The sequence below is a fragment of the Acomys russatus genome, chromosome 27 (assembly GCF_903995435.1).
Source record: "Acomys russatus chromosome 27, mAcoRus1.1, whole genome shotgun sequence".
Classification (NCBI taxonomy): Eukaryota; Metazoa; Chordata; class Mammalia; order Rodentia; family Muridae; genus Acomys; species Acomys russatus.
In genome coordinates, this window is record NC_067163.1 from 13,541,796 (window position 1) to 13,557,725 (window position 15,930).

The 15,930-nt window shown below is 45.3% G+C and overlaps 1 protein-coding gene across 1 annotated transcript in view; it reads left to right on the forward strand.

The window, feature by feature from the left end:
- The first annotated feature begins 12,080 nt into the window (after positions 1-12,080).
- Positions 12,081-15,930, forward strand: part of Slc20a2 (solute carrier family 20 member 2) — a 32,410-nt gene continuing 28,560 nt past the window's right edge. The window contains exon 1 of the mRNA XM_051169526.1: positions 12,081-12,630. Within this exon, the coding sequence (XP_051025483.1) occupies positions 12,342-12,630 (289 nt within the window). The 5' untranslated portion in view covers positions 12,081-12,341. The remainder of the gene's footprint in view (positions 12,631-15,930) is intronic.

Here is a 15,930-nt window from a genome sequence, read left to right on the forward strand (position 1 = left end):
CAGTGAGCAGCACCTGGGAGGACATTTTATTCAGTTCAACCTGGATGGACAAACGTCAAAAGAAGCATACGGAAGATAAAGGAAGGATCTGGGAGAAGGGTCCAGTGTCACTGAGAGACAAGTCCTACAGTGGCGCCTAGGAAGAGACTTCAAGACTAGGGGAACCTCAGCTACCAGGATGACAGACACCCTTAAAAGTAAAGCACAAGTGCATGAAGAAATAGAAGAAGTTTTACCTCTTGTACTTGTAGGTCGTTAGCCTGAGACCAAACTGAGCACCCCTAAACAATTCCTACCATCACGGTAAATTCACTTGGTCTGTTAAAGAGAAACAAGTGCATGCTGGTGTACCACCAGGTACGTTCCTCAAAAAATCCAACTGCCTTGTGATATTTTGAGTCTTCTGGTGATTATAACTGCTTACAGTAGAAACTTCCCTACTGTGAAAAGGGGTCAGGGTTAAGAAGGGCTGGAGTAGGACACTCACCCAGGGCTCGAGAAGTACTGGAGTGGGGTAGGGGTGGGAAGATCAACCACCACCTAGAGAGCTCACTACTGCCGGCAGGTGAGCTGCTTCAGCCTTACCACCAATTAAATTCAGATGGCTACAACCATTGTGTCCACTGGTTCACTGAGAGCTCACAGGTGCCAGTGTCATGAAAAACTCCAGTTCCATCATTTTAGTGACTACATTACTATTTCACCTCCAGAAGCTGCCAATATTTTCTCAGAAGGCCCCCTTATCTAAGGACATTAGATAGTCCTCTTTTCCATGTTTATAATAAATGACCCTTGGTCAGTCAATATTTTTTCTCATAGATTAGCTAAATTCTAAAACATTAGAAGCTAGCAGCATAAATACCTGGGTAGTTTTCATTCAAAATAGAGTGCTGAAATTGCCATGCATCTGGCCCAGCCTGGCAAGTTCATGACAACCATTTCCTACATGAAAGTAAGTGCTGTGAGGACGACCCACAGGAGGAAGCCCATGCCTAGTGCTGTCAACATGGCCAAGAGCCCATTGCTGGGGTTCTCATGGCCCCAGAGGTGATGTCACCACCAGTCTTTTGCAATCTGGACATAGTATCAAGTAGTCTATACCCATAGACATTACTATGGCTCTCGCCCTTCATCAGAAAAATTCCTTTGTATACCAGATAGTGGGTAACAAAAATTTGCAGTCAGTCAGAATGCAGAGAAAAAGTGTCTATGGAGTGCTCAGCCATAGAGGGAACATCTGTGTCATATTCCTTCCCCAACCCCTCCAAGGCTCACAGACTAGGGAGGAAGAGGGGACAGAAAGACTGTAAAGTGTAAATGTAACTTTTATTCTCCTGCCTCCTTCTGCTAACCTAGGCCTAGTCCTGGAAGCTTCTAGCTTCCATACAATCTAACCTAGGCCTAGAATGTTTTCAGCCTCTGAGACTTATTCCTTAATGAGCTCACCCTTACTTGTTCTTTCTGAGCTCTGGGCAGGCTGGTTCAGCTCGGCTGTTCTGGCTCAAACTCTTCTCCCAGCTGATTTATTTAATCTGGCTTCTCTCGGCCTCTGAATCGCTCTGCTTGGCCTCAAACTAACTCAGCAGTCTGCTCTAATCTTCTGGCTCCTTCTCATTTTCTGGCTCATTCTGTCTTCACCTGAGTTCTCTCTCTGCAACCCATCTCTCTGTTACTATTCTGGTAAAACAACCTCCTCTCTCTGAAAAACTGCCTCTCAAGTCGCTTCCCTTCCCTCTCTCTTCTTGTGAGAGTTGAATGTATCCTATTCTGTCAAATCTCTGATTTGTCAGCTTTTTTCCACTCAATTAGATATCACTTTCAAACATGGGTCCTTCCTTCTACAAATAAACTTTGCCTTTGTTTGTGATTAAAGGCATGTACCACTACGCCTGGATCCAAGCTTTTCTTTACCTGATACTTGCTCGCTCTATACCAGGCTGGCCTTGAACTCAGATCCGTTTGCCTCTGTTTCCTGGATTAAAGGCGTGTTTGTATTCCAGCTGGATCACACTGACCCAGAATGTCTATGGGTGTGATCTCTTGCCAGAACAGCCATGTTCTGAGTTAACATTCCTCTACAACTCCCCTTGGGTGGGTGGTGGTGGGTCTGAGAAGAGTTATAGGGAGAAGCGGAGGGTGGATATGACCAAAATACATTCTATACATATGTGAATTTCTTAAAAGAGTAATAAAAATGCGATATTTTTTTTTTAAAGCTCTTCTTCTGACCACCCCAAGCAAAGTAAATAAATGAGTGTTATTTCGTGGAACTTTCTGAACCATTTCTGATGGGAATTCTGGGTGACAACATTACAGAACACCGCGTTACACCACAGGCATACGATAGGTAAACTTCACAGAACTGATACTGGAGTTGGCATCAGCGTGACACTTTTATTATCTGCTCATTCTCAAACTCCTAAATGACTTCCTCATAACTCTTGCAGTAAGGAGTCACAGCCCAGATTTAAAATAGCTTCCATCTGTTGTACCACAGGAGGAGGGCTTCCTGCTACATGTGCCAGTGGCTGGGGCTGCCCCTTCAGCAGTCACACAAGCAGTGAGTGTATTTACCTTCACAGAAAGGCCCAGCTATTTCCCCACAGACGTTGTAGTAGTTTGAGTGAGAAATGTCTCCTGTAGCTTCAAGCATTTGAACAGTTGGGCCCTGGCTGATGATGCTGTGTGAGGACATACATAGGAGATGCAGCCAGGCTGGAAAGAGCCAGGCATGGTGGCGGGCTTGGAGCATGCATAGCCTTGCCCCGTTTCCTGTGCTAAAAGATGTGATTTCTCAGTTTCCTGCTCTGTTTCTACACCTTCACCCCCCGCCCCGCAACCCCCGACACCAAATCAGACTCTCATCCCTCGGGGAATCCTAGGCTAGAATAGGCTCTTCTCTCATAAGTTACATGTGGCCATGGTGTTCTGTCACAGCAAACACAGTAGTATAGGACAGAGTCCTTGGCTGGGAGGAAGTCCAGGCCTGACCCAGCAGCTGTCCCCTCCCTCCCTTGGGAAGGGGCTTTCATACAGTGTTAACACACCCTCCAGTTGGTGTGTTCTCTGCCTCCTCATGCCACTGCTTCAAACATGATTCTTGGTGGCTGAGCTAGATCGTTTTATTTACTTTTTGTTGTGCTGGTTGTGTGTGTGTGTGTGTGTGTGTGTGTGTGTGTGTGTGTGTGTGTGTGTGTCCTTGCCTCAGAAGTCGTCAATCTTTGTCTTTTAAAGTTTTTGTGCTTTTAGATAGGATCTCACTGTGTTGGCCTGGCTACTCTGGAACTTGCTGTGTAGACCAGGCTGCCTTGCCTCACAGATACTGCTCTTGCCTCTGCCTTCTCAATGCTGCCATGCCCTGTTCACCTTAGTGTTTACAACAGGGTCTAGCCCTGGAACCTGAGCTCACCAATCAGGCTGTAGTGGCTAGCCTCTGGAAGCCCACTGTCTCTCCACCTCCCCAGTGCTGGGGTTGTAAGCATGAGTTGCCATGCCCAGCTTTTTACTCATGTGTGGAAATCAAAGCACAGGTCCTCATGCACTGTCTATCTCCCCATCCCTAACTGGCCAGTGTTACGGTGTCGATATATATATATATATCTTCTTTTAAATAAATAAATAGAAAGAATGTCTGTTTCTGTTTTGTTTAACATAGAGGAATTGGGAGTGGATAATACCTACAGTACGGGAAAGAAAAAACTATCAAAAGTGACTACTGCTTTGTGTGATCTGGATTGGGTTAGTTTTAATTGGTCTACAATAAAGTTTTAAGTATATACTTTCATGAATTCTGAAAAAAATGCAGTAACATAACTGCTACCATACTTAAAAATTAAACTAAATAGTTCCTGGGTATGCAAGTGTCCTCATGCCCTTCAGGTAAGTGTCTCTTAAAATGAGTCAAACTGGATTGTTGGATCAGCTTTGCTATGTAAGGAACTGCCAAACTGTCTACCAGTGTGGCTTTACTTTTTCTTTTCTTTCTGTTTTTGAGATAGGGTCTCAGTGTATATCCCTGGCTGGCTGTCCTGGAACTATGCCCCAGCTACAGCTTTACCATTTTGAGTAATTTGTTTTCCTTAAGGCTTTTCAGCTTTTCCATGTTTTTTAGTATCTCCCTTTACTTCCCTTCACCCCACCACAACCCCAGGAAGTCCCTGTCCCTTAGAGTGTATGTGCCACTCTTTAACCAAGGAAGAACCATGGTTTGGGACCGCAAGAGGAAGGTTTTCTAGGATTTGGAACCTTCATATAACCACAGGGCTCCCACAGGGCTGGGGCAGGGCATAGAGAGTCACTCAGTGAGAAAGATGTTGCTAGAAGGGTTTGTAGCCTTATATTTTCCCTTTGCCCTTAGTGAAGCCAGTTCCTTCAAGGTACTTGAAGCACAGCACAGTTACAAAATGCATTCTTCATATCATTAGAGTTAGCCGCACACTAATTTTTGTATGAGACATGAACATTACTACCACGATCCACATTTTATAGAAGACCAAACTGCTTTAGAACATGAATATGAGTCAGCCAAGGCCCCTTGCCATTACCAAACCAAGTAGGATCAGGCCTAACTTTCCATGGCCCCCAGGTGTTACCTGCTAACGATGCTAACAGTTGCCCTGCCCTGCATGGCTTCCCCTTTGCATACAGTCAGTAGTTAAGCACCATCTTCCTGTTTCTCAGCTGGTCTCTGAGATGACTTGCCAGAGTGGGGTAACTAGTGGCTAACTAGACAGGAATGGGGGTGGAGTCCTGCCAGCAGGTCCTGTGTTCTTTCCCCTCTCCACAGAAGAGAGACATGTTCCCTTTTACAGCCTGAGAGAGAAAAGTGGCAAAATGTCAGCAAACTGTCCCTTCCATCCTCCTGCAGAGTTCAACCTTCAGTGCCAGGTGCCATCTTTCATCTTCATCCTTAGGCTATTCATATTCTTGGCTCCCACCAAGGAAACATTCCATCTTCTTGCTTCTGTCTCTGTGTTCCCTGTGCCTGAGTCTGGTCTTGCATTTGGCTAAATAGTCCTAACTTTTCCTCTCTCCCTTCTATTCTTGATCTGCTTCTGTCAGGATATTCTTCAGGCTCCTTTGTTCCGCCAGACTGCTTTGCATGTTTGTAAATACGCTGTTTTAAAGACAGTTTGGGGGCCTGAGGAGATGTCCCAGTGAGCAAAGCACTAGCTGTAGAAACATGAGAATCTAAGTCTGGTCCCCAGACTCAGGAGAAATGCTAGGCAGGGAGGCATACATCTGTAATCCAAGGAGGCTAAGAAAGAGGGATTCCAGGGGCTGGCCAATCAGTGAGCTTCAGATCCAGTGAATTAAAAAAAAAAATTGTGTGTGAGTGTGTGTGTGTGTGTGTGTGTGTGTGTGTGTGTGTGTGTGTGTGTGTGTAGAAATGGTCCTGTGGTTAATAGCATAGGCTAGTTTTCCAGAGGACCTGGACTCAATTCCCAGCACCCATGTAGTGGCTCATAACCATCTGTAGCTCCAGTCCCAGGGTATCCAGGGCCCTCTTCTGGCCTCCCTGGGTACCAGGCATACAATTGGTGCACAGACAAAACACTTACATACATAAAATAAATAATTACAATAAAGAGGGTTTTTTTTTTTTTTAATATGGTGGAAAGCCATTGAAGAAGACAGCTCATGTCAGAGTCTGACTTCTACAGGCACATATGCAGGCATGGGTCCACACACATGTATACACACACATACACACATACCAAAACTATCTCAGAGCTGTTCCCAAGCATTTCCATTCTTAACCCTTAGCATGATGATATAAAAATATCCTCACAAATATACAATTACATTTCACGGGTGTTGGTTTGGTATTGACTTTTAAAATATTTTAAATTTATTCATTGTATCTGTATGAGTGTATTTCCTGCATGTATGTATATGCATCATGTGTGTGCCTGGTTCCTGTGAAAGTCATAAAAAGGGCATCACATCCCCTGAAACTGAAGTTACGGGTGTTTTTACGCCACCATCTGGGCGCTGGGAATTGAACCACCACACAAGCGCCACAAGCACTCTTAACCACGGTGCCACCCTTCCAGCCCCTGTTCCAGCTTTTCAAGACAAGTTGGCTATGTAGCCCACACAAGTTTTGAACTTACTGAGTAGCCCAAGATGCTCTCAGACCCATTACTTTCCTATGCCACCCTCCTGAGTGCTGGGTTGCATGTGCTACCTTTCCCTGCTTGTGACTGTCAAGCATTTTAAAGTGTAATGTGAACGTTTGCATTGTTGTTCAAGAGAGGTATAAGTAGAAGCTCCTTATGACAATATCAGCGTATGAAATATAAAAAGAGACCCTGGCTTCTGCTGTGCTGGTCTACAAGGATGCCAAACGTGAATCCCACCCCACCCCACCCCCTTTTTTTTGAGGCAGGGTTTCTCTGTGTAGCCTTGGCTGTCCTGGACTCACTTTGTAGACCAGGCTGGCCTCGAACTCACAGAAATCTGCCTGTCTCTGCCTCCGCAAGTGCTGGGATTACAGGTGTTCGCCACCATGCCAGGCCATGAATGTTTTGTTTATTAGGAAAAGCTAGTAATTGTGTTTGGGGAGTGTAAGTCACCATATGTGGCAGAGTCGTTAGACAATACATCACACCTTTGAAAAGGTAGAAACCTCTCTCTTCACCCAAAGTGTCAAAATGCAGGGTCCCAACCCAGCTTTCAGAGATGACAGGCCTTACGTCTTTAGGAAGCGGCTGTGATGCATTTGGGGCCACACAGAAAGAAACTGGAAAGTCCACTAAGGGTCTTCTATTTGGGGACCTTATCTTTGAAGGAACACTTTAACTGAGCAAGGTCATGAACTTGCAGGTAAAAATGGTTGGAGACCATGATGGAAGGCCAGCCCTCCACAACACATGGTGGTACATGCTTGTGATCCCAAGACTTGAGAGGCGGGAGCAAGAGGGTCAGAGTTCAAGGTCATCTTTGGCTGCATAGTGAGTCTGAGGTCAATTTAGGAGACATAACACCATAACTCAAAACAAGGGCACTCAGGTCTACATAGTGAATCCCAGGTCAGCCAGGGCTACGTAGTGAGATCCTGCCTCTAAAATAAAATAAATATATATGTGATATATACATATAAACTACAAAAATCTCTAGCAGCATCCTTCAGCAGGGACCTTTTTACCCAAAGTTCATTTTCCATAAAAGTGTTTGGGGCCACAATTCCTCCACATTCCTATTTTAAAATAGTTTTAAGTCTGTCCAAAAATAGTCTGAGAATGTTTGTTTTTACTTACATACATGCAGGCAAAATACTCACACATACAAAAATCATTTTTAAGAAGATGCCTGTCTCCATCTATAATTTTTTATAAACTCCACTGCTGGGGTTTCTTATTAATTGCCTTCATACTGTATGTGAGCCCCCATCCCAAAACTGAATATGTATTTGCTTGTGTCTTTTTTTCTCTTTAGGGTTCAGTTTTTGCCTTTAAGACTCATTTGTTTTGTGTGAGGATGGGAGCCTAGCTTTTTAAAAGATCTTATTGTCTTCTGTGTATAGGTGTCTTGCCAGTGTGCATATCTGTGTATGACATTTTATACAGTGTCCTTGAAGGCCTAAAAAAGTAATCAGATCCCCTGGGACTGGAGTTACAATTGTGAGGCAATATGTGGGTGTTAGGGATTGAACCTGAGACTTCCGGAAGAGCAAACAGTGCTCGTAGCTGCTGAGCCATCATTCCAGCTGCAGAGTCCAGTGTTTTCCCCTTCCACATAGCCAGTGTTCCATTGTCACAACATCGTATATCGAGTGAGGCAGTGTTTACCCCTCCTGCTTTCGTATCATTGATACCCTCATCTGTGCCCTCATCAGATCTCAACTGCTCTGAACTTGGACACCTATAATTCTTGGAAAGTTAACATTTCGTCTTTCTGCATGGCATCATCTAGTTTGTCAAGGTCTCAGTTAAAGAAGCATTTCCATATTTTCCTGTGCCTTTTTAAGGTTTACTTTTAATTGTGTGTGTATGTATCTGCAAGTACATTTGTGCACTTGAGTGTAGTACCTGAGGAGACCAGGAGAGGGCATCAGATCCTCCAGAGCTGGAACTATAGGAAGTTTTGAGCCACCTGACCTGAGTTCTGGGAACCAAAGTGTACTCTGTAAAAGCAATACAGACTCTCAGTCACTGAGCCAACTCTCCAGTCCACTGTGTGTCTATTTGTACATTTTGTTTTGTTTCACCTGAGCGTGCATGTGTGCGTGTGTGCGTTATATATATATATATATATATATATAAATATATGGAAAGGGAGTGATGAAGTGCTTTGGAGATGGAGTGCTTAGATTACAACAGAGTGGGAGTTCTTTCTCCTCAGCACACAAAGGTGAAGAAAGTCACATTAAAGGAATCGAAGATTGCTTTAGAGTGAGGAAGGTAATCTAGTTGTTTTTGGTTTTGTTTTTTAAATATTTTATTATTTTTTGTGTGTAGGTATCTTGCCAACGTGCATATCTCTGCATGACATTTATACAGTGCCCTCAAAGGAAAAAAGGGGCGGGGGGGGGCATCAGATCCTAGGGACCTAGGAAAGGGATTCTCTGGGCTGGAATTGGTGCCAAAGGAAACATTAAAACAAAACAAAACAAACAAACAAAACTAATTTCCCTTTCAAACAAAGCAAAGGACATAGCAGCTTGGCATCGCCAGCTGCACTCTGTAACGTTCTGATGACATCCTTCTACGTGCAGCATATCCAAGAGTGCCCGCCACCCGCCCCTCCCCCGCCACCCGCCCCCTCCCCCGCCACTGAGAACAACAGCCCGACTAGGAAGAAGGAGCCCATTAGTTATTTTTCACTGCTGCCCCTCTTCACCCGCAACTGTGAAACGAAGCCACTTTCTTTCCCTTCACCTGCCACTGTCACTGTTCTAATCCAGGCTCCCTGTGGCATGCTTCAGCAACACGCTGCCCACGTTCACACTTGTGCCCTGGGCAGTTTGTCCCCCATAGCCAGAATGGTCTTTTGAAAATACTGCAGTTGGCCTGGCAGGATGGCTCAGCAAGTACAGTTCCTTGTCTCCAAGCCTGGTGACCTAAGTGTGCTCTCTAGGGTCTACATGGTGGAGACTGACTGGTTGTCCTCTGACCTCCCTATTGTGTTCTGGCATGTGTTCTTACACATCACAAATAAATAAATGTGTAAACACACACACATACATACAGACAGACACACACGCGCGCACACGCACACGCAACAGGTCTGACCATAACAACTCCCTGTGATAACCCCTCACTGACACAGTTCACATCGTGGCTGGTCTTTAAAGTGGCCCAGCTCACTTATCATATTTTCCCTCGTCTTTGCCTTTTCCTAATCTCATGTCCTTCCCATGAGGAGAGTGACAATTTTTGTTTAAAGCCTACCCTAGAAAACAAGATTTCATTTTTAAAAAAATAATATTTTAAGAAAAAAGAACACTGGTCCCGTCTTTCTTTTTTTCTTTCTTTCTTTCTGTGTGTACATGTGTACATGTGTACTTGCACATGCCTTCCACAGCCACAGAAGTAATTTGCCCTCCTGAGACCTCCAGAGGTCCTTCACTGCCCTCAGTAAAGTCATACTCCATGGGGTAGGTGGTCAGCAGTGTAGACTCATTTATATTGTTACCTGATTTAGTCTGTTTCAACCACTACACTGTCAGCTCCGGTTGTGCCATAACCAATCCATCCCACTCACATCATATCGCCAACAAAGGAAATTCCCAGTAAATGCTTGCTGACCGTTTTTCTTTACAGCCTACCCTAGAAAATAAGATCTCATTTTTAAAAATATTATAAAAGAAAGAGCAGTGGCCCCAGAAGAGGACATTAGCTCTCCTGAAGCTGGAGTGACAGGTGCTCAGAGCCACCTTGTGGAGGTGCTCAGAGCCAAACCCAGGTCCTGCGGATGAGCAACGCCTTAGCTATCGCCCAGGCCCCCCAAAGACGTTAATACCGGCCATATTAATAACCCTCCTTCAGTGGAATGTTACCTTCTGTCTTGAAAGCAGCCTTCCGTTAGTCTCACATGGAGCCTGAATAGAATATGCATCTTAAAAATGATAAGCTCTGTCAGCATATAGTTTGTTAAATGTTATAATGATTATATAATGTATATGAATATACAGCGCAGCATGTTTGTAGATTTATTTATTGTAGGTTTTTTTTTTGTTTGTTTTTGTTTTTAAAGAAACAGATAGCCACAAAATACTTTTTAGAAAGATAAGTATTTTTTTTTAAATCATAGATTAAACTATCAGTTTCAATTAGTGTGCTACCTTTTGGCCTCCCCCACTCCCTCAGTGCTGGGGATTTCACTCAGGTAGCAAGTGTGCTACCAACGAACGGCTTTCTCAGGCCTTTTTTTTTTTTTTTTTTTTTTTTTTTTGTCTTCTAATGTTAACTTTTTATACTGCCATAATCATAATATATATATATATATATATATATATATATATAATTGTGATTTTTTTTCCCTGAAAATGTCTTACTGTTGATTGTTCTAAGTACTATGCTGCATGTGATATGGGTGACGAGCCTTCTTCATTATGCTCAGTGCAGTAAGCACCTATGAAGGAGCACACTGCTGAGCCCCATCCTTTATCCCTGGCACCATTCAGAACAAACGCAAACCTGGCTCCTTGCCAGGATAGTAATAGAACAGCAGTTACAAAGCTCCCAGCACTGCCCAGGCGTGTTTCCTATAGCGTCTCCTCTCCTGTTTATTCAGCATCTGTACTACATCCTGGGTTGTAGCGATGAATGAAAGTTTCCGTCTTGTAGTGGGAGAACACAGGCTGTGCCTTCTATAGGATGAATGCTTGGTAGATGGGTGAATGAGTGAATGAGTCACGGGATATGTTGGGTTTTAAAGAGCAACAGGGATGAATGAGGGCGTAGAGAAAGGACTGCTTTTCTCCAGCGTCAGAAAAGCCTCCTGATGGTAGTTGGAGCAGGTTCCTAACCGCAGTGAGGAGGGAGCTGGCTGTGGGGCTATCGTGGAGGGTTTGTTCCTGGCAGGGAATCATCAAGTACTGTATTAGGTACTTCCAGTTTGCTGTGACAGAACCCCACGACGAAGGCAATTTATAAAAGAAAGCATTTGATTGGGCTTATGATTTCAGAGGGTCAGAGTCCGTGATAGTGGCACAGAGGCATGGTGTCAGGACCGACAGGGAGCTTACAGCTTGGTCCGAAAGTAAAAGAGCAAAGTCTTCTGAAACCGCAAAGCCCGCCCCAGTGGCCCACCTCCGCCAACGAGGCCACGCCCCCTAATCCTACCAATTGGAGACCAAGTATTCAAACATGAGCCTATGGTGGTCCTTCTCATTCAACGACCACAAACACCAAACCCTGCAATTAGACATGCTTTGTGATTTCAAGTAGTGAAGAGTCAGAGTGAGGGGTGACCAGGAGCCAGGGTGATCAGGCCGGTGGTAATCTTGCCAGGCAAGTGAGGCTTTTCCTGGAAAAGGTGAGAGACGGTAGATGGACAAGTCGTAGATAGTGACCAGCCTGCCCACCCTGCCTGCTGTGTCCTCGTATTTTTCTGTCCCTCCCCTGAGGCCCAATAGTTGTGTTTTTGTCACCCCCAGGAGGAGTGACCTTGCTCCAGAGTTTGAAGACACACCATTCCCACACATAAATGTAATTACACTTCACCCTGTGGTGTCACACAGTTGGACTCCGTAACCGGAGCCAGGCACATTCCAAGCATTTGAACTATGATAGAACTTTGCCTTATACCCTTGTCTGTTGCTCATTTGAGGAAACTGTTCTCTGAAAACGATAACCAAATACATTTTTTAAACTGCATACGGCACTTCACCTAACACGGCATCCCGTCGTCTGTCATTATTAAACAATTTAGAAGCCAGCTTTGTATTTTACCTTGTGTTTTTGGTTGGTTTGGAGGAGGGGCTGATGTTCTTTGGATTGCTCTGTGGTCAGATCTGTCCCGTGCCTGAGATGGATCCTATAAGCTGGCTTTAAACAGTTCACTTCTGGAAGAACTATTACAGGTACTCACAGTGATTGAGTTTCTTTTGTTTTTCTTCTTGTTATAGGATGAAAGATCACAGATTTCCCAGACTGCAAGAAAAAATATGGAATGTGCTGTGCCACTGACTGAACGTGACCAAATGAACTGTACTGACAGTAGTTTAAAAACCAGCGGTTAACATTTTCTTCAGACTTCAGCATTGTCCAGCACTTTTCAGAGCAGACTCACTGTTTACAAGAACTCTTGGCCTCCCAAAGTTACAACCTCAAATTTTGTTTATTTAAAATATTTCTGTGAAAGAAAAGTACCCCCAGAGTCCATCTTCCAAAATGGCCATGGATGGGTATCTGTGGATGGTCATTTTGGGTTTTATTATTGCTTTCATCCTGGCATTTTCAGTTGGTGCAAATGACGTGGCCAACTCCTTTGGAACCGCGGTGGGCTCTGGTGTGGTGACCTTGAGACAGGCATGCATTTTGGCGTCAATATTTGAAACCACTGGCTCTGTCCTATTGGGAGCGAAAGTAGGAGAGACTATCCGGAAAGGCATCATTGACGTAAACCACTACAACAAGACGGTGGAGACACTGATGGCTGGGGAAGTGAGTGCCATGGTCGGTGAGTAGCCTAATCTCCGCACCAATGGGGCGTGCGCCCGCCTGCTCACCTCGCCTGCCACCACTGCCATTTCCATGAGTGGAGCCTTTGTTTCAATAACTGGTTTAATTCTTTGTGTTTGCTGTACAATTTTTCATTGCCTGTACTTTATTATTTTTACAAGGAAGCATCTATTTTTCTCAGCATTTTTGCCACTTTAAACATATACTTGGGCCTCAAGTTACCACTTGTAAAATATTGATTTATTGTTTTATGGATATGCTAAAGTTATGAAAGAATACACTGACTCACTCATACACACACACACACACACACACACACACACACATCAGTCACTGTGCTTTACATTTTTACCTATAACCAGCCCTGAAAATGGATTTATATTTTTTCCTAACTTTTTAAAATCATGTATGAGAATGTTTCAAAAATGTAGGTATCATATGACAGTATTTAGGGGATTGAATGTGCGCCTCTGGGCTAGACTGCTTGCCTCGCGTGCGTGAGGCCCTAAGGGCAACCCCTAGTACTACAGAAAATAATGGTAGTATGCAGTGTATTTGGGGAGCTGGGAATGTGGCTCAGCAGTAGGATCTGTTCTTATCATGTGCCAGGCCTTGGCAATCTCCAGTACTCGGGTGGGAGTGGGTGGTTGATTAATTTAACTTTTGTGGGTTTAGCTTACAATTTAATCTATAACTTCACTATAGTCAACTAAAATTGATTTTTTTTCTCATTAAGGCAGCAGTTGCCAACCTGTAGGTCACAACCCCTTTGGAGTTGAATAGCCGTTTCACAGGGGTCGCATAAGACTATCAGAAAACACAGACCTTACACTACGACTCATAGCAGTAATGAAATTACAGTTATGAAGTAGCAATGAAAATGATTTTATGGTTGGGGGTCACCACAGCATGGCTGTAGTAAAGGGTCGCAGCCTTAGGAAGGTTGCGAGCCGCTGCATTAAGGTCCTGTGAGAAACAGGTATTGAACAGTAATAATATAGAAAGGATAAAGGAAAACCAGCAGAGTCTGTCCTCAGTGGAGGCTCTTGCTCCTGTTGAGCCTTCAGAGGGTGAGGCTCTGCTGCTCAAAGGTCTGCTCTGCCTCCACACCAAGCGCCCCCTGGGCCGAGCGCCCCCTGGGCCGAGCGTGGCGTCCTACCGCTGACCTGCAGTCAGTGCAGCTTGTCCAGGTCCCTCTTTCCCCACCCTTGGCCTCTGGCTCCTTGTTCAAAGAGTAAAGGATTTGTTTTTACCTCAGCTAGAATTTGGGTTTACCAAGGCAATTTGAGGGTTTGTCTGAATAGCATGGTTCCTTCGGGTTCCTCTCTTTTCTGGTTTTGTTTGGGGGTGGTGGTTGCTGCTGCTCTTTCCTTTTTGGTTTGTGGGTTAGATGAATTTCAAAGCTCATTCGGTTGGGAATTGGTAGGACTTGTCCAGACTTCAAAACCTGAATTCCTTACAAGGGGGGGGGGGGGGGGTTGTGGGCTTAAGATGTCAGTGTCACTGTCACTGACCAAAACCAAAGCTGGGTCTCTTGAGAGCCCTGGACCCTCAGTGTTTTCATCCTGCTGATCCCAGCTCCGGTGCTTCTCTCCCGCTCTCGCTTTGTCTTCTCCGTCCACCCTCTCCCTTCATTCTGTCCATTCCGTTTCACTCTACTCTGCTGCAGTTTGGCAGAGATAAGTCCCTTGCTCGGCCCATCAGCGCACTTCATAAGAGGCTACCAATGCATGCAACCACCTGAGAATTCAAAGCCCGCCACCGCCTCACGGAAGTGCCCACGCTGACAGGCAAACCGCCAAGAGCTGTCCAGCCTCCTCACCCTTCGCTTCCTGTTCTCACTCGGCACCCTACCTTTACTCACACCCAGCCCGCACCCTCCCTGTGCCCCCACACTTCTGTTTGCCCTCCCCTTAATCATCCAGACACTGCTTTGTCCCTCAGAGAAGCCTGTCCCCCATTGTCCCTGTTTCTCTTGGTCTCTTTCCTCCATGTATGATGTCGTTACCTCCTGTTACAGTGTCTTTCTTCAGTTTTCTTCTGGACATGCAGGTGGCCCTAACCCTTCAGCAGTCCCCAAGGGTGAGGTGGCTCCTGCCTGCTGCCTGCCCCCTTGCAAACAGGCCCCATGTGCTGCCCCTTCACTCTGTCCCCCTCTCGTCCTTTTTCCCATGACCCCCACCTCTCATTGTAATTTATAAAGTCAGCAAGAAAAACAATGGCTGCTCTCAGGAAGGAAAATGCAGTCCAGGTGCGACAGGGTGGGTCAGAGCCTCTGCCTACATCACTACTTAGCTTTACATGAATACTATAAAAAACCATAAAGTTAACACTCTTCCATTACAGTTCTGGGCTAGGAAACCTGATCCTAGCTGTGATTGTATGTGTAAGACAGCCGGTTGCTGCTGACCTCGGGCACAGAGGTGGGGCCCAGGGAACTAACTGAGCAGGGAAAGTCAGGTGCTACCCTGAAGACTTGCCACCTTATGGCGACACATGCACGACTCCTCCTTCACTCAACACACCCTTGAGAGACGACGCCACACCCAACCTCAGCTCAGAGGTCAGCAAGCCTGGCCTTTGCTGCAGCAGCTGTCTACTTTGCCTCACACATTAGGACCTATGTGGCCTTAGATGACCCTCCTGCCACTCAGATATCTTTGAAGAAAAGGCCAGGGGGCTGCTTAAGGACACTGCCGCTGCCAGGCAACCTGATTTGCAGAGTTAACATTTGGGATTACTAAAGTAATAGTCCACTTTATCAGCTTAGCCCTTTTGTTGCCTTCTGTTCTGTTTGCCCTTTTCAGCGACTGCTGCTGAAAGGAGTGTCTCACGGCTGATACGCTCGGTGCTCCCTGCCATATGTGAGCCGCTTATGGAAATGTCTGTGGTGACCTGTGGCCCAGAAAACACTGAGCCTAGAACACAGGGCCAAACTCAGAGCTCCCAGTGTTGTAAGCGCGATCTGAGAGCAGGTGCCCAGTGTCAGGTTAACTGCCTCAGTTAGTTTTCACACACGAGGCAAACGTCAGTGGGCATTGCAGCATGTTATTCTCTCTCACGTGGGCTGACTAACAGCGAAGGCCATCTCCAGCTTGCCTCACTGCAGACTACACCACAGAACAAAACTTCCTCCTCATATATTCTTTAAAAAAATTTTTTATTGCATGTAGTTTCAATTTCTTGCTTAGTGTGGGCAGATTTCACGCAGAACAGACCCATCGGTTGACACCTCACCCTCACGTGATAGCTGCTAATCACCTTGAGTAATTACAAAGTGATTAGCACTTTGTGAGGA